Source organism: Xiphophorus maculatus, chromosome 3, assembly GCF_002775205.1.
Source record: "Xiphophorus maculatus strain JP 163 A chromosome 3, X_maculatus-5.0-male, whole genome shotgun sequence".
NCBI classification, from domain to species: Eukaryota; Metazoa; Chordata; class Actinopteri; order Cyprinodontiformes; family Poeciliidae; genus Xiphophorus; species Xiphophorus maculatus.
The window spans coordinates 2,081,287-2,100,440 of record NC_036445.1 but is presented as its reverse complement, the minus strand read 5'-3'; the positions used below and the strand labels follow the sequence as shown (position 1 = coordinate 2,100,440).

Genomic DNA, 19,154 nt, shown 5'->3' with positions numbered 1-19,154 from the left:
TGAAATTAACTTTTCTTTTTAGTTTCCAAAAAACATGAAAAATACAGATTTTAGAGAGAGAGTCCACATTTGACACAATATAAACGTTTTTTAACTGGATGGATGGATGAAAAAACTGACAATGATTGATGGGTGGATGGAAAATGGGGGAATGAGGAAAAATGAAAAGATATTTAGATGGATGGATGAAAAGAATGACAGTGATGATGGATGGATGGGTGGATGAATGGATTGATTGGATGGACAGATGGATACAAATGCATGATGGATGGGGACAAACTGAGCAATGGGTGGATGGATGGATAGATGAATGGATGGATAGCAAAAGACAAAGGATGGATAAAAGGTAGATGGATGAACTGATGAATGGATGAAAGGACAGAGACTAATGGATGCAAAGACAGATAAATGGAGACAACTTGAGGGATGGGAAGATAGATGGATAGAAAAAGACAAAGGACGGATGAAAAGATAGATGGATAAAGTAATGGATAGATGAAAGGATGGACAGACTGATGGATGGATGGGGCAAATCAAGGGATGGGTTGATGGATAGAAAAAGACCAGATGAATGAAAAGACAGACAGACTGATGGACGGACGTCATTGAATCAATCTATTTTTGCTCCACAATCAGAAACTGCCAGGACCAGCTGCCTGGAGACACTTGGACATGTTGTCCCAGTCAGACAAATATAACTTCATGAACATGTCTGGAAATGCTGAGGACCTTCTGACCACTAAGATTGACTTGATATCAGACGACAACTGAAAGTGGAGAACAAAGTGAGTGACTCCTCGTCTAGACGGTGCTTAATGTGGGTCTGAATTCCCAGAAACCCAGAGCAGGGCTTATTGACAAGGAAAACACTTAACGTGTGCCGAATGCTAAAAGTTAGGATTTCTTTGCACTTATCTTCACAACAACAATCAATGTTTAGCTATAAATAAAACAGTCAGGTAAAGAGCATTAATATTCAACAGCCTGAAGACACGGATCAATTTCTCTTCCATAGTTTAGCTCACCCTCAGGCTCCTTTTGACATTTACTTTTTTGCACTTGTGTACAGAATTGTCCCAGTGTAATTAATGAAACGCTTCCCTTAGATGGATGAATTTCTGCTGACTGACCTCTTGTCCCCAGCGATCCTGCCAAGTGATCCATTTCTTTCCGTCTCTGGAGTAACGGAGCCGATAACTGCGGACAAACTCTTGGCCGTGACCATCAGCGTGCCGACCTTGGGTACCAACAAGAGCCACGAAGTGGAGTTTGTGAAGGTCGATCTGCAGGAAATACATCATTAACACAAGTGTCACAGAACAAGTCATCTATCAAAAAATTTGCAGTCTAAAATAAGTAATTTATTTTTTATTTGTTTTCTTTCTTCTCCACCTGCTTCTTTTTAAAGGTGACCTATTATGTTTCCTTAAACAGGTTAGGATAAATCCAAATAAGCTGATGCTGACCATGCCTCTCAAATCAATGTTTACACTCACATGAAAATGGCTGCCAACTGGACAATTATTCAACCATACACTTTAGAAAAGCAGAACCACAACTAACCAGAATGCAGCAAGTGAATGGTAAGTCAACAACAATTCACTTGTATTTTCCAGCAGCAATTGTACAGCAATAAAAGCAGCTGCCCAAACGTCCTGGAGCTCCGCTTGAGTTGCTAGGTTGGTTGCTATGTGAGGGGTTGGGCTTGCAACAGGTTGCTAGGTAACAGACTGGGCTTTGAAAGGGTTGCTAGGTGAGGGGCAGGGCCTCCTGATTTGTGACTTTACATTTTGAAGGTTTTTGAAACAGCTCATTTGCCAGACACTTAAAACAATAACCTATTGCCAACAAACACCTGAGTGTTTTTTTAAATGTGCTGAAGTAGTTGAGACCCAAATCAAAATACAAAAAGGTACAAAATGTGAGTTTTGCATAATACGTCCTCTTTGAAGTCACAGGTGAAATGGCATGCCTTGTTTTTCTGAAATGTAGAACCTTAAACCTGTCCAACTCTCCAAGTTTACAGATTTGTCTGACATCATAAAACAACTGTTTCCCATTTAAAAAGTAGATAGAGTTACAATGGATCAGCCAGAGGAATGCTCCCTCGGATTATGCTTTCAAACTACAAGTATGGAAGGATTCTGGCTAAGCCGCTTTTTCTGGTGAAAAACATGTACAGTGCCTTTTAAAAGTATCATATTTATTAATATTGGAGCAATAAAGCTCAATTTGTAAGGGACTTTATGTGACATACCAACACAAAGTGGCGCATAATTGTGAAGTGAAAGAAAATAGTATTTCAAATCTTTCAAAAATAAACTTGCAGTCACAAGGTTGTGGTATTTTTGGTATTGTTTATTCTGAAACTAACATTTTCTCCCTTTCTTGTTTGTAGCTCAAGCTCAGTCAGGCTGGTACATCCATTCAAACACATGGATATGCTTTGCTCTAAACTGGTACGGCACACTTTAATACACCAACATCTTCACTAACTTGGTACGCTTGAAATAAGTCAAAACTAACTTACAAGTTACTTTCAGACAAGAAATCAGAGGTGGTTTTAAGTCAGGGCTGTCCAAAGTCAGTCCTCGAGGGCCGGCATCCTGCATGTTTTAGTTCTCTCCCTGGTAATACTAACAACCTTTTCAGCATGTGGATGTTCTTCTAAGGCGTCTAACGAGCCATCATTGGATCCAGGTGCGTTAAACCAGGGAGAGAACTAAAACACGCAGGACGCCAAACCTCGAGGACCGACTTTGGAAACAAGTCAATAATTTCTTAATATTGATGAAAAAGTATTTAAAAGAGTGCATTGGTCCATCATTTGACCCTTTGCTTTTGACCCTTTGCATGTGACATCACGCTCTCTAGAACTCCGCCCACACCGCCATGACGGACCAATGCGCTCTTTTAAAGCTAGTGTAAAAGCAGACATCTGTAGAATAATATAGCGACTATTTAGATGATTTCGCATTAAAATGGACACAGGATGCTGCGCAGTGGTTTTATTTTATAACTTTTAATGAGGGAAGATATGAATAAACTGACAAAAACAACTTTGGAAAACAATTTCAGTTGCTCTATTAGGGTATCACTTCCGACGTCCATCATGGCGTCTGATTAAGTGGTTTAATTACAAACGGTCAATAATTAAAATAATCTGCCAGTGGAAAAAAAATGTCCTGTTTACCTAATCTGCTTTAAACATCCCTGCTGCTTGTTTGCTAATACTCTCTAGAAAATGTGCATCTTTTTCCTTTCACATCAAGTTGTGAATTACTTTAATTTTGATTTTAGCAACACTTCATTTTACAAGAATGAACAATGAAAAATACAGAGTATGGTAGAATATAAAAAATTTAACCTGAAATGCATGTTTCATCCTCTGCAGTCTTCTTCTATCAACAGGGTGACCATTTAACCAAATATATCCAAACAATCAATTAAAGCTAAATTATCCCTTCTGCTCATCTAATCTAACACCAACTCACAGTGATTGCTAAGGGAGCACAAAACAATTAGTTAACAATATTACTTGGATTAAATTGTAGTTTGTTTACCTTGTAGCTACATTGGCCATTGGGGATTTGTAAAGCAGAACCAGCAAAATGTATAAAACACATGGTGGTTTTCCACCCACTACAAAAAAAAAAAAAAACTTTCTGCAGCAATAGCTCCACTTCAGGGGTGAATTTTTAAAAACTTAAAGAGCAGGAAAGTCAGCTCACAAAACACAGGTGAAGTCATTTATTTCCAATCCTAAAACACAGTGATGGATTGCCACACATTACTGGTTTAGTAAGGAACAAATAAGATTTAACACTGTATTACAAATAAGAGAGCGACCATGGAAAAACATAATCAACATCTTGAAATGACTGGTGCAATCAAGCAGTACTGAACAAAATGAAGCAAGATGTTTGAAAATGTAGTCAGGAAATTATATAAAACTCTTTAAAAGCAATCAGCTGTTCATTTAGGCAGCAACAATATTTGGAGAACACAGACAGAGATTGTTGTTTATAGTTTGTAATGCTCATTATATACTGCACTAATCACTAAGATGCTGAATGTCAACTCAGCTTTAAAAATAGCAACTACTATTATGGCAACTACTCTCTTGCACACAGTGTGACGTCACTTCTGCTTCTAATATAAATAATGATGGTTTATGGCAGGAAAAGAAAATTGAAAATATTTGTGATACATCTAACTATAGTTCTTAAATAAAATTTTTAATTGACTAACATCAAAGCTAAAATTGGCCACAAATATTTGAGCTATGAATCTTTATTTCATAATAATTACACAAAAAAATGAAAGGAGAAACATATTCAAATTAATTTTATGTAAAAACAGAAAAGCAAAAATTGTTCCTTCTGTTAAAATAATCTAACATATCAGTAATGAATGTTAATATTACATTGTAAGATTTATTCAATGTCATTTTAACTTTGAGAATGAAGGAAAAAAGTTTGACTAAACATCTGCTGGATTTGGTGAGTGTTTGTGTACCGCACATGCTAGCACACATTTTTGCAATTTCCTCCTTTAAACAATGAAACAAGTAGGAATATATCACATTTGATTTCCGCTTTACATCTTTTTTTTTCCTTAAAAGAAATTACAAATAACTGAAAATGTCATTAAAAAATGAGTTTTTATTTCTGTGAGTTGACTTCAACTCAAAGTCAAGAATGCAGCAAGGGGTTTCTGGATGGTAAGTCAACAAAACATCCAACAGTAAAACCAGCTGACCAAACATATCGGAGCTCTGCTTGGGTTGCTAGGTGACGGGCTGGGCTTGGCTGGGGTTGCTAGGTAACGGCACAGGGTCAGTTGATTTTGACTCAGGCAGGTTTTCGAAATGACTACTTTTCCAAAAAGCATTAACTTATTGCCAAAAAACAGCTGGGTGGTTTTTGTAAGTGCTTGAATCCCTTTGAATAATTGTTATTCTTCCCACAGATAAGCAAGGAACACTGAATAAACAGAGAAACTGACCTGAAGGTACTCTGACTCATTGGGGAAGACTGGTGCTGCCGGACACCACGCTCCATCCCCTTCTCCAGTGCTCAGCCTGAAAAACAGAAGATCGATTATTTTTTAAGTAAAAAATAAAACTCACTTTCAAGGTTGGTCCATCAAATTGAAACAAACAAAAAAAAAGAGGCAAACATACGAGTCCCTCCACTAAATCTAAAACTTCAGCGTTGGCAACGTGGAGAGGATTCAGCACAACCTTACATACATAATAATGGTAATCAAAGATTCACAAAGTTGCAGCAGTGAATCTGACCAAGAAATACCCAGCAAGAAAGAGACTTGGATATGCAGACTGACAAAAAGCACAGACAGCATCCAGCTCACGAAGAGGGGGGATAACACGGAAGGACTAAAACCTCCTTCTGACAAGATCTGGTGCTCACTGTCAGGACTGGATCTTTGCTGAGAGCTTTTATCGTGACCACACACATGCATCAAACATTTCCTCCCAGTGCGAACCCTCCCTCAATCCACCCGGAGGAGAGGAGCTTTTACCAGCACCACTTATTGGCCACGAGGAAACCACAGCCTTGGCCGTGAATCTGCGAGGTTGGACCGGCCTTTTGGAACAAACTTCCAGGCCACAACCACGCTCTGACCGCTTCGGGGGCCTCTCTGAAAACAAAAGCTGCTGCGCCGACCACTAAAACAAATCACAAGATCAACTCGGTTAAACTGACGGTGACGTTGGGATTTAAAATTCAACCCTTTCCCCCCGTCTGCCCGTGGGTGAGCTCATACAGCTGGGAGCCGCAGGATTAAATCAACACATTAGCGGTCCACCCAGAGTCCTGTGACTGAGGAGGAAGGAGAAATGCAGCCAGGCTCAGTTTTGACCTGAATGCACCAGCCTGCTCTGTTTAGTTAAATATCTTCTGAAAATGCAAAATTCTCCAATTCTCTTCACTCCATCGTATCCAATATGCTATATAATTTTTCAGGGGAAGAGAAATATCGTCCATTAAACCTTGAAAGCCGATTCATCCCCAGTTTATAGCGCAGCACTGCAGCAATGCACCTTTCACTCATTTTCTGTTTTACTTTATGTTCGCAGCTCGGCCTGTTTTCCCTCTCAGGGTCTCCCTAATGTGCCTTAAAAACAGCTTGAGCTAACAATCACTTCCACATGGTTAGACACCGGGCCAACAGACCCAACCGGCCCAAACACATGATCCTGCAAAAAGCTCCAACACGTGGCTGTAGCGTGTTACGGGTTTAACTGGGCTCTCGCGGATCTGAGCAGACGAGGTGGTAATACAATTAGCAAATGGGTTTCATGAAGGCACACACAATTATCTCCTGCCGAAATTTAATAGACTTCAGAAACATTAGTTTTTTTCTTTGGTGTGGTGCCAGCGGACTGAAAATAAGCTCTGCAGACAAACACATTAGTCTAAAGAAGGGCTTGATTTACATTTTGAGCAGGTTAGGAGCAAACAGCTACAGCCGATGCATAATTATGAGATGAATTGTATTAATCATAAAACTGTTTAACAACGACTACAATCGGTCAGCCTGTGAACATCAAAGCTGAATGTTTAACTAGAGTACAAGCATCAAAGGTAAAAACTGTCCCTAATTATTTTGTTTTCCTACAAAAAATGTGAGTTGTATTTCAATATACATGTAGATCATATTTTAATAAACACTGTTCTGTGAAAAAAAGTGGTAAAAAAATTTGCACCTTGCAAAACCTTTTCACAGCACAACTCCAAATTTCCCTGTTTTACTGAGATTATATATATAAATTGTACACAAAGTAAATGACTGAAGAGGAATGGAAATGATGCACAGGTTGTAAAATATTTAAGAATTAAACAATTGTTATGCATTTGTATTCAACGCCTTAAGCCACCACTGGGGATATGCATCTTGCAGCTTTGCTGACTGAATTTTATAACCATTCTTTTTTTCAAAAGAGCTCAAATTCAGTCAGATATCTTTGTATTACTGGAAGTAGAACATTTATCCCAGTCTGATGTTTTTTTGCAGCTTCTTGCAGGTTTTCTTCCATCTTTGATTTAAATTTGACTCCATCCATCCTCCCATGGACACAGCATGATGCTAGATGTTCGCTTTAGCCTTGAGGACCAACTAATCTGGATTTATACTAAAAGATGATGCCAAGATATGCAACTGCACGTATGCAGAAAATGGTTTCTGATTGATAAGTTGACAAAAAAACACTTGTCTTGTCCAGCAGCCATTGTACAGCACATACAGCATTAAAACTAGTGGACCAAACGTTCTAGAGCTCAGCTTGGGTTGCTAGATAACGGGTCTGGATTTGACTGGGGTTGCTAGGTAACGGTGCATTGTCCATCGAACGTGACTAAACAATCTGGAGGTTGTTGAAAGGGCAAATTTTTCATACACTAAAAAAGATGATCTTACTTCCAGAAAATTGCTGGATGTTTTTTATGCACTTGGACTGCTTTTAGAAGCAGTTGAGTCTTAAATTGAAGTACAAAAACCTGCATAATGTGAATTTTGCATAATAGCTGCCCTTTAAAAAACGTTTTCACAGAGTTTTATCAGTCTGCCTCCCCGTTAACCTTTCTCTTTAAGAGGCCAACAAGTTCTCAGCAGGATGTCAGTCAGGTGAGGAGTTTTCTCAGGTCATTTGTCGGCCATCTTTCAGGCCTCAGTTAGCAGAGCATGTGATGGAGTGTGGGTCCATGTGATGCAGCAGTGACCCACATAAAGCATGAGACCTCAACACACACTAGAAACCTCCGCCTGCTAAAACTGTCTGAGAAATCACTTCCACACAGCAGAGTGTGGAAGTGATTTTCTTATTCACTCTGAAAAGCTCCAACTGGCTCGTCCTCAATGGTAGCAGCCGTGTCGGTACTCCACCATCCTGCCAACGCTCACCGCCGCCTTATGCTGGTCATCAACACTGGCTCATCCATCGCCTGCAAAGACTCATTTTATCTTCCTGGGAAAGCTGGCAAAAACAATTTCGTCAACCTCAAAATGGGCTTCATCGCTCCTCCACCTTGAGCTTTGTGCTACGTCATCTGACTGCTTCATTCTGGCAACTTTATTGCAGTAACTCAATCCAAATAGCAACGTTATTGTGGGAGTTGGTGAATTTTTAAGAGCCTCAATCACTCTTTATTACTTTCTTAACTTCCAATTATGTGTTTTTGCTAACTCTAGTTTGTGATTATGGCACTGAGAATGAGCGACTCCAGGCCCAGCACAAAACCCAGGTCCATCAAGTCAAAGGCGATGGGAAAGGTTTCAGCAGTGGGGCCAAAATCCCCAAATTGAATCAATTTAAGGGCCAAAATTAGCTTTTTAATTTTAATTTCTCTAATTAGAAATGCATAAATAGTGTTACTTTGAATTCTTACCTGCAAAAAAATAATTTAATCAACCAATACTTTAAAGAAACAAACATTTGCCCTAATATTTACGGTTATTTAACTTTTTGGGCCAATTACTTTTTATTTTGCAGGTCTATAAATAGCTTTAGTTAATTTCTGGCAACAAAAATGAGAATTTTCTTTTAAATCCTCTGCTCTTTAGCCAAGTATAATGGATGGGTGTGCCCAAGTGTGTTTTGGGGTAAAAAGTCACTGGATATTTGCAGCATGACTTTCTATTTATATATATAAAAAAAGGAAAATAAAAGAAAATCCTTTGTGTGGCATGTAATATTTTCTGCTTAAGAAGATATCAACCCAATGACAAAGTGTCTATCTGAATTGACTCCATATGTCAGACGACCAAATATTTACCATTTTTGAACCACACAAAGTTATTACAAAGGCCAGAAATGGCCCCCGGGCCACACTTTGGACACCCCCGGATTAGAGCGCTCCCCCCAAATTAGGAGTGAAACTTTCCCAAACACAGAAGCTTAAACATCAGGAGATCTTCTGCACCAGATTGGGAAGGAAATGGACAGAGAAAAAAGACGAAAAAAGACAGCCAAGGACCGAGGCGACGCTTCTGATTTTCTGTTTCATCTGATGACGATGTTCCCCTTTGGATGTTATGGCTGCTGGTGCCAGACAGGCTGGTGTGAGTATTTCAGAAACTGCTCATCTCTTTGATTATAGAGAATGTTTTAACGCAGAAAACGTGTCCACCGAGCGGCTGATGTCTTGTTAATGTCAGACTGGTTTGAAATGACAGGAAAGCAACAGTAGCTCAAACAACCATGTAGAGGCAGATGGTTTACAGCAGCAGACGATCACACCGGGAACCACTCCTGTCCGTTAAAAACACCAAAATGAGGCGACGATTCCCACAGGCTCATCCACTGCACCAACGCTTCAGGCTGGTGGTGGTAGAACGGAGTACAGCGTATTTTCTACTAAAGCTTTCGGCCTCTTAGTATGAACTAGGCCTGTTACAATAACACATTTTGCTCAGTGATAAATTGTCCCAGAAATTATTGTGATAAACGACATTAACATTTTGAGACCATTTTCATCCATTGGTAATGGAATGGCATGATAATGCAAGTTAAGACTAATGGACTTCAAAAATACCTTATTGAGCCAAAAGGGAAATTAAATCATAGTAATTCAAATTCTTCAGAGTTTTTGTAGATAGTGACAGGAAAGATTTCTTGTAGCAGTCTGTATTACAGCTAATTTGAAGAAGCTTCTGACTGAAGACACTTTCCCTTATAAAGTGTCTTCAATCACCCATGAAGCGAGACAAAACACGACAAGCAACAGCAATAAAGAAAGAAAGTAAAAAAAACACACAAAACCATAAATAAAATGGATTATGAATTTTGTGAACAAAATTACCCTTTGAAAAATATTAAACCAAAATAAAAATGATCATAATCATTTTAATTTATTATACTATTAGTTGATAAGTTATTTGCTTATTGCAACTGGCTTTCTACCAACAGAGAGTAATTTTAAAACACTGCGATCGTCTCCATCCATTCAACAGTGTCTCCATCTTCCTATCTCCGCTTCCAGCAGGACATCGAGCCATGAAACAAAACTCAAATAATCTAAAGCTGCGTTCTTCAACTTTAGATTTTCTTTTTAAAAAAGGGCCTTGAAATCTACATTCACATAGCAGGTGTTGATTTTTTATTTTTTCCTGGTTGTTCATGCCACTAATTAAACTTGATTGCAGTGAGACTTCTGTGTGAATAGAAGAAGAAGAATGCTAACATTGCACAGCAGTGTAATGTTTGCGCAGGTCATAATGGACGGAGCTGCTTATGGATCAATTCTGAAGCTTAGGGCTCTGTTTAGATAAAGTCTGGTGGGACAGTGATGGGATTCAGTGACAGAGACTTTGTTCATAATTACGTAATTATAATTTTCAGTCATTGTTTATGTCCTGATTTACAGCGTCTGGCTTTTTCTGGTGCAGAGTTAAGATGCATGTCTCACATCAATGACTTAAGTCATTTGAAAACAATCAGACACATTTAGTGCCACAAATGGAAGCGGCACAGATCTGATTTAATTGAGGGTGAAAAGGTCAGAATTGGGCCGTTCCGACTGCAGTGAAAAAGTCAGATAGAGGTTATATTTGAGCAAAAAATGTTCATTTGGGTCGAATTTTCCTGCTGTGTGAACGTAGCTCCATAGATCTCCATTGGGATGTGGGCAAACGGGAGATTCACATCATGGAGTCGACAAATCAGCAACATCTTTCTGGAGACTTTATGAACTGTTGATATCATTATGAATCAAAATCTAAGAGGAATTTTTCAGACATCTTCTTCAAGCAAAGCTCCATAAAGGAAGTCAAATCTGGAACCAGCAAGTTGTACTTCATAGTATATTTACAGAAACATAAAATCATAAAAGAGACCCACACCGGCAAACATGTACATGGTTTTTAAGTCACTTACTGGATGTGTATTTACTTCTAATTTGGTATGAACCAACTAAAAATGACCTTTTTTCATTTTGTTAGCTTAAATCGTTTGTTATTCAAGCTCTTATGAAACTGGTCCGTGCCACTGAAGACCCATAATGACTGCTGCAGTTCTCATCACTCATCTTTCCAGCTGCTGCATCTGATGGAAAGCTAAAAGTTGCATCATCACAGTAAAACTGTCACAAGAAATCCTTTATTCAAGGTGGTGCAGACATTTTCAAGATGGATTGGGGCTTCAGAAAATCTTGGGATTACAGTGTTTTATAGATGAATAAATTTGTGTCTCTACGCATCAATGTTTGGGGGAATTTGTTATGCATGTATATGAATGGGTGCATAAATACATTCAAGTTTTCTGTAAATTTACCTGAAAAATGTATCTAATCTGGAAAATGACGACACTTTAAACCTTTATCATATAATGTTATCTGATCATCTATTCACCGAAACGTGCTACAACCTCAACTTGTGGCATTGTTCTAATTATATTTTAGCTTGCAGAGGTATAATTAAACTTTCTATCATTTTTAAGTTTTACTTTTTGAACTGATCCAACTTAAATAGAGATTTGAAGCTCAGCCTAATAAGCAGGTGTTCACCTCTTCAGGCATCAACCCTCTGATTACAGAGCTGCACTAAAAACACCCGATTACAAACATGCCTTCAATTTAATATAATTCTAAACCAAAACATGCGACTGCACTTTGAGCATCATAACAACATCACTCCAGCTTTTCCAGGAATTATGCATGCAGCATATTGTAGGGACAGAAGGTTAAAGGCAGTGTTTGTTGTGTTGCGAAGCATGTGTGCAGAGGTTAATGTTTAATGATTGCTGTTGTGCTTTTTAATGAAGTCTCTTAATTCAAAAACAATTTTACTCTCACCTGAATGTGATTTCCAGCATATATCGGATGTGGGCAGCAGCCCAGAATCAGAGAACTGGTAGCAAAGCATTTAATCCACCCTATCAAGTCTCAGCCAGAGCAGCTATTCAAAGTGGTGATTATCAGTTCTTTATAAAGAGCTCTTTCAAAGGCAGGCTTTTAAAAGTGGGAAAGTAGACCAAGTGAAAAGAACCTGTGGTTTTGGAGACCAGAACAATAGACTCATAGAGTCTACTCTAATTATTTTCACCCCAAGTCACAAATTTGAGAACATCTTCTAACCCCGAAGTTCATCTCTGGAAAAAATTCCAGAGCTCCACTACACTGAAGCCCATTGAAAACCTCCAGGTTTTTCCACCAAGTATGGATTTCTGAACTCTTCCCGAGTTAAAACATTAGCATTCTTCTTTCTAAATTAATATGAACTTGTTTTTTTGCTTTATTTGAGGTCTGAAAGCACTGCATCTTTTTTGTTATTTTGACCATTTCTCATTTTCTGCAAATAAATACTAAATTTTTGCTGGGAATTTCGGAGACATGTTGTCAGTAGTTCATAGAATAATGTTCATTTTACTCAAACATATCCCTATAAAAAGTAAAATCAGAGAAACTGATCATTTTAAGTTGCCTCTTAATTTTTCCAGAGTTGTACATGTCAGAACTTTGATGTCATCTACTATATTTTACCACATCAACTTCAGCTCAGTATCGATTTCAGTTGTGTTGCACAGAAATCCCATTGCTATTCCTGCTGCATGAAAAGGAAATTTCTTCAAAAATGTTGTTTATACTGCAAAAAAAAAAAAACTACTTAAATGAAGGACAAGCCTTGCCTTAAATTTTACACACCGTTAGTTCTGCTCAGCAGACATAAAATCAATCAACAGGAATTTATTCATCTAAATTCGAGCAGATTGAAAAGACGTGCCAATCTGAAGTGGAAGGAAAAGGATACCTGCTTTTCATTTTTACTTTTAACAAATACAAATCTCAAAAGTGTGGCATGCATTTGTACTTGGTTCCCCTGAGGCAATACTTTCTAAAGACACAGCTACAAGTCTGGACTGTGAGCCTCGGCTTTGCTCTCAGGTCGTTGTTTCTTAGGCTGCATTCACACAGCAGGTCTTCATACTAGTTAAATGCAACTGCAAACAGACTTCTGCGTGAAATGTTTATGACCCCAGAAGAAGAACGAAGTAACAATGGATGGAGCCGTTTATGGATCGATTTTAAATTTGTTGAGCAATGGGAGCCGGCTGTCACAAGATCATAACTAGCCGTTGTTTATGTCTGGATTTACCGTCTCTGTCTTCTTCTGGTGCAGAATTATGATGCATGTCATTGATGACGAATCACCATCTGCCTGGCCAAGCAGATGGTGAATGTAACATGACCGCTGTGACAGCAGACGGTTTGGAAACTATCGAAGAAACATTTGAAATCTGATTTATTTGTGGGGTGAAAAGATCGGAACTGGGCCATTCAGATTGATGTAAAAAAGTTCAATATCTGAGCAAAAAAATCTGATTTGGGTTGAATTTGTTGCTGTGTGAAAGTGAAACCGTGTGATGCTGCAACCACCATATTTCCATCATACATGGCGTTTTGTGTGCAAGTCAGATTGTAGGACTTTAGTCTCATCTGACCAGAAAACCTTCTTCCACATGCCTTATGTAGCACATGCAGCTTGTAGTAATGTGCAAAGGGAATTCCTTATATCTCTGTTTTAACAACAGTATTTTTTTTTGTTGTCACTCCAGAAAGGCCAGACTTGTGGAGAATAAACAATAGATACTCCCACCTGAGCTGTGGATCTCTGTTGCTCCTCCAGAGTTACTAACTGTTAACCAATTAAAAGCTTACTTTGTGTTATTAGAAAAAAGGGGACTGAATAAAATTACATGCTACATTTTTCAAATTTCTACATGTAAAAATGTTTAGAAAACCTTCATAGTTTTTCTTCCACTTCACACTGAAGACACATGAAAAAGCTTAAAGTTGAAAGAAATGTGCAATAACTTGTGCACCTTTTATCCAACGAATCAAAAAAGACAAATTTGAATGATTTCTGTAACTATTTCAGTAAATTACAGTAAAAAGACAGAAAAAGGTCTTATGAAAAAGCTCTACTGAACATTGAGCAGGAAGCACAACCACAGCTCCCAATTCAATGCTCATCTTTAAACTTTGCCCTGTAGATTAATAATAACAAGGACTTTAACCTGTGTGTCATTATTACCAGTCAGTTGTGCATTTGTTTGGTGTTCTTCAGATAGTCGTTTAACTTTCTCTAGCAGCAGAAAATGTGTGTGCTCTGTAGTCTGAATAAGAGTAGTGATCTCCTGTGACTAACAAATTCCTCGTTTGACTGCTTGCACGCGCTGTCTGCACTGTGATGGTTCAGGAAAACTACATGTACCATTACAGCCCCAGTGTTTAATCACTGTGTGCAGTCTGGGTGGTCCCATAATTCACCACAGCAGGCATCCTGCAACCTGGCCTGTACCCTCATGAGCTGATCCTAACGGCAAAACTTGTGTTGCACAGCCAAGCAGATGGTGTGTCTTTGCAGCTTGCTAAGGCCATTGATGCTTCATTTTTGTGTTAAATGCAGAAAATTACCTCTCCAACAACAGTAATTTTATCTGCAATGTTCACCCGCCACCTTCACGTACAAACTAAAACATTTTCCCACCTTCCATGTTTGGCCTCTGTGGAGTCGGACCAGGCGCTGGAGGCGGTGATGTCAGAGTCTGGGATGGTGCCATCCTCCATCCCCATGGCGTAGCGACACTGAGCTGGAAGGGGAAGGATCGAGGGAAGCAGAGAAGACAGACACGGGATAAAGATATGAGCAAAACTCTCATCTGTCCAGAAGAAACTTAATATTTTCTCTGGAGTTGTCAGGGGCCATAATTCGTCACGGAGCGTAACATTGTTATGTCATCTCTGGGAAAACATCCGGGCTTGATGCGTCGTAGCCAAAACAGACAGCGAGTGCAGGGAGAGTTGTAGGAGACAGCTCCTTTAGCTGTCGTTTGCTGCACAAATCACAAAGTCACATTTTCCAGAGATATTACGAATCGGTTGACATTTAATTCCCATATCTGCTGCAGTGTTGAGGGATTTCAAGATTAAATTAAGCCACAACTCATACAAATCTTTTTTTTTCCTTCACAAAATTCAGCAACAAAACTCAGATTGTAGCTTCAATTGTGACAAGAGCTGGGCTTAGTTTCAATATTTCCATCTCTGCAAAGGTTTTTCTCCAGACACACCAACATCTAGTCCCAGTTTCTGAACATTTTTGGGTCAAATATTCATAAATATAACAGCAGCAAGTTCCCTGTAGTTTGTGTAGATGGACTTTGTACCTCAGAGTTAGTTTAAAAATTAGCTCTAACGAATGAACAAAAGTCACAAATGTTCTTTAAGTCAGATTTGTTTTAACTGGACGTCAAATAAAAACAGCAACGGTATCTTTTTTTTTTTTTTTTTAGAAATCTTAGAAATCTTTTTTTTCTTTTAGATGCTTTGTGAAAAACTACAAAGCATGGAAATCATCTTGTGATGAGAATAAGTCTGGGTTTTGATTGGACCAGCTACTCAGAAACCTGATCAAAAATCTGATCAGAAAACACACCATACTACTGTATATGCTCTTCTGAGTTGAATTAACACTCTTCAGTGTGGATGCTGTTATCGAGAGAAGATTATTTGATATTTGCTGCATTCATTGTCAGTGAGTGGTTTGAATAAAAACTTTTTATTTTTCTGTGCTTCATTTTAAAGAACATTAAGTTGAGACAATTGCAGGTCATTCAGGTTGTGAGAGAACAAGAATTTAAACGGATAATAAGAAGGTTAAATGGAGAACTACCTCCGTTTTCTGTTTTAGCGTTTCCAACTTTTACATTTGAAAATGTGGCAACCCTCTGCAAGACAGCAAAGGGAAGGATTTATATTCTTTAGGAAAACTGTTAAAAATAAGACGCTGAAAATGGTTTAAAACGTGAAATAATTTTATCTTTGTTTTAAAATAATAGTAAATCCCTTTAAAAAAAAAACAGACCTGACAACTATCACACAGCTGAAAGACATCATCTCTGCTGTGAGTGTAAATCATTTCCGAGTTGTACGTAAGAAAAGCTTATTGATAAAACACTTTGCAAAGACACAAAGCACTGCACACATATAAATCACATTTAAGTTATGCATAGCATAAAAACAATAAAAAGCCTGGAAGAACAAAATGTTTTTCAGCTGTTTTTCAAACATTTAGTCAGCAAAATGAAAAAATGTTCCACAGGTTAGGAGCCATAGACCCCGTCACCCTGAATCTACGTTCACACAGCAGGTCTAGATCCTGTATTCTCATTTTTTGCTGAAAATATGTTTGTTTTTTTTCCCCAAAAAACCAAAATTAGTTTGATTAAACCCCAATCAGACTTATGTATGAACATTTTACGTCCCCGATGAACGTTAACGTCTCAGAGCAGCGATTTGTTTACGAAAGATGGAGACGTTTATGGGTCACTTTTAAAGTTCATTCAGCCAACAAGATCAAAACATGAAGAAAGCACAACCAATAGAAATGGCCTTTTGCATTAATGGAACATTAACACCAGCTTCTGACTGGTGGGATTCTGATGCGACGCTTCACTGACAGGCTTCTTTCATAAGTTCATAATCATAATTTTTAGTCATTCTTTACATCGGATAAAATACATGACTGTTTAGACTGCGGACACTTTGAAAACAATTTGATGCGAATCTGATTTAGTTCCAGATATGGAACTAAGACCTGATTCAGACTGAAGTGAAAAGTCAGATGTAGTCAAGTTTATTAGTATGGCACATTTCAGCAACAAGGCAGTTCAAAGAGCTCTACATCAGAAAAACACTAAAAATATAAAGTCATAGAAGACAGTCAACAACTGAAGCATTATCTTAATAAAAGCCTCTCTGTTGCTTTCTATGCCACATTTTAGCAACAACAAAAAAAGTGGGTTTGTGTCGCATTTGCCTGCTGTGTGAACGTAACCTTATTCTTTAGTCTTGTACTAGTCTTAATCTTTGGGATCAGTATTTTACAGCTGACAGAAATAATCAAAGAAGAAAATATTTTAATATTTTTAATATTCTAAGAACTAGTCTTACAGTTCTTGGAGAAATATTGATGTGCTAAAGTTGGTTTTGCAGTGTCACCAAAAACTCGTGATAGGTGCATCTTTAGTTTCCATTACTTTAAGCTATGAAGCTTTATGCCCATTGGAGACAGGAAAGATGTCTCAGATTACACCTTTCCTGTCTGTCATTTTTTTGTTTTTTCCAACTATCTCTGTCCCACACAAAGCAGCTACCTCAGGGCTCCAGCTATCCTGCACAGCTCCAGTTACCGGCGCTCTGAGATTTGCAGGAAGAGAAAGAAACTGACGGCAAAGAGGAAAAAAAAAAAAAGAAAAGAAAGAAAAACACAGACGGGTCTCAAATGTCTGCCCTGACTCCGTTCCAGAGGCAGCTTTATCAAACGATCCAGATAGCTTGGTCCCAGGCAGGGATTACCCAAACAGCCAGCTATCTGCTCTGAAGTCATCACAGGGAGGAGGTGAGGGCTGTTCGGTCAGCCATAGGGTGGATGGAGGTGGTAACGGCAGTGACATGGAGGGTGTGGGGAAGGAGTCTAACTCACTTTCTGTCACTGAGTCACTCAACAGGAATGCTGGGCTCCATGACAAACCCCAAAACCCCAGCGAGTGACAGGGGCCTCGCACAGTTCATCCACACCCTGGGGACAGGTGCCCATTTCATTACATCACCGTCATCATCGCTCCACACTGACGATCTGCAGCCAGCAATCTGCAGTCTTTTCACTTCTCTGCCTCCCTTTGTAACTTATGAGGTCACCTTCAGGCTCTACGAATTCAACCCGTGCAATAAATATTTCAGAAATTTCACCTCAGCTTGATCTGCTAGATGAAATGTTTCAGCTTATATTTTATTGTTATAGCACAGCCACAGCTGAGACAGTAAGTCAAGCCTGTTGCTGAATGTAAATCTGTAAACAAACTGGACAATCTGACTGAAAAAGGGTTTTTATTGATCAATATTTATTAGCTTTTTGGTTTTTAATATTTGAATTACTGCCAATATTTTTATGACCTTTCCAGTTTTATCCACCGTTTTCACTCCACATCATCGTTTTATATTCTTAAGCAGTTATGAGGCACGGTGTGTAAACCTTAAACTGCTGCTGCGACAGTTACTCAATATGTTGTTGCTGGGTAACCATGTTACTCAAGTCGTTGCTAGGTAACGAAAGAGCGAGTTAGCTCATGCCACCAACTTAGCTTAGCTGTCAGAAAGAGATAGAGCAGCTAAAGCCTTTCCTCTGCCTACATCCCCCGTTTCTGAATCAGTTTAGTGATATTATTGAACATTTTATCAGACGTATTAGCTAGTAATATTACAATATATATTGTAATTGATTTATTGTCCGGCCCTAATGCAAACTTCTATTAATGTACTTAGTAAAAGTTAACGAGTTTTATTCACCATTTATGTTTAACTAGCTAGAGCCTGCCTTTACGCTAAGGCTACATTCACACCAGCCCTGTTTAATCCGCTTTAGTCAAATATGTCCAGGTCCGGTTCGTTTGGGGAAGTGTGAATGCACAACCAAGCCAAAAAATCTAACTCTGGTCTGCCTAAAAACCCACGTCTTGGTTCAGTTGCAGAGAACTCTGATCCAGCTTGACTGCATATGTAAATGCCAAGCAAACCGCAGACCCCTCCAAAAGCAGGAAACAGATTAAAGCGCACGGCATTCTGGGTAAATACATCCAAAACAAACGTGTGAACCTAATGCTAAAGGGAGAAATGACTCGTGGGTTTTTTTATGAAAGAAAAAAAGAGATCCTGCTCAATTTTTGTTTACATTTTGTCAAGATGCAGTTGCGCTCATGTCTTCTATGGAGGTTTTTGTGTTGCTTCTTTCAGTAGTTCTTGGTGCAGCGCCACCACAGGTGAGGAGGGAAACAGCGGTTTTTCAAACGTTTTCAAACTACGGCAGCTGAAAATGTAACAAATCCCTTATCCCTAATCGAACCGAGTCTACCGGACTATAAGATGTGAAAACACCATAAACTACTGTGTTAATATTTATGGTTTTAAGGTAGATCACAATTTAAAAGGTTTAACAGTCAATAAGACTAAGCGAACCATTTCTGCAGTGTGGGATTACCTTAGCAGCTGAAACAGAGAAATTTCCCTCAACTTTCCACCCTTCACTGAAAATGATGAGCGAAAAACAAAGTCAGTCATGGTTTGACTACCAGAGGA

The 19,154-nt window shown here is 38.7% G+C and overlaps 1 protein-coding gene across 5 annotated transcripts in view; it reads right to left on the bottom strand.

Moving 5' to 3' along the window:
- ddr1 (discoidin domain receptor tyrosine kinase 1) overlaps positions 1-19,154 on the bottom strand; it is an 86,862-nt gene that overhangs the window by 35,773 nt on the left and 31,935 nt on the right. For all 5 annotated transcript variants that reach the window (XM_014468682.2, XM_023331244.1, XM_023331246.1 and 2 more), the window contains exons 3-5: positions 14,509-14,611; positions 5,008-5,083; positions 1,131-1,283 (exon numbers count right to left, since the gene is read on the bottom strand). In XM_014468682.2, coding sequence (XP_014324168.1) covers positions 1,131-1,283; positions 5,008-5,083; positions 14,509-14,611 — 332 coding nt within the window. The remainder of the gene's footprint in view (positions 1-1,130; positions 1,284-5,007; positions 5,084-14,508; positions 14,612-19,154) is intronic.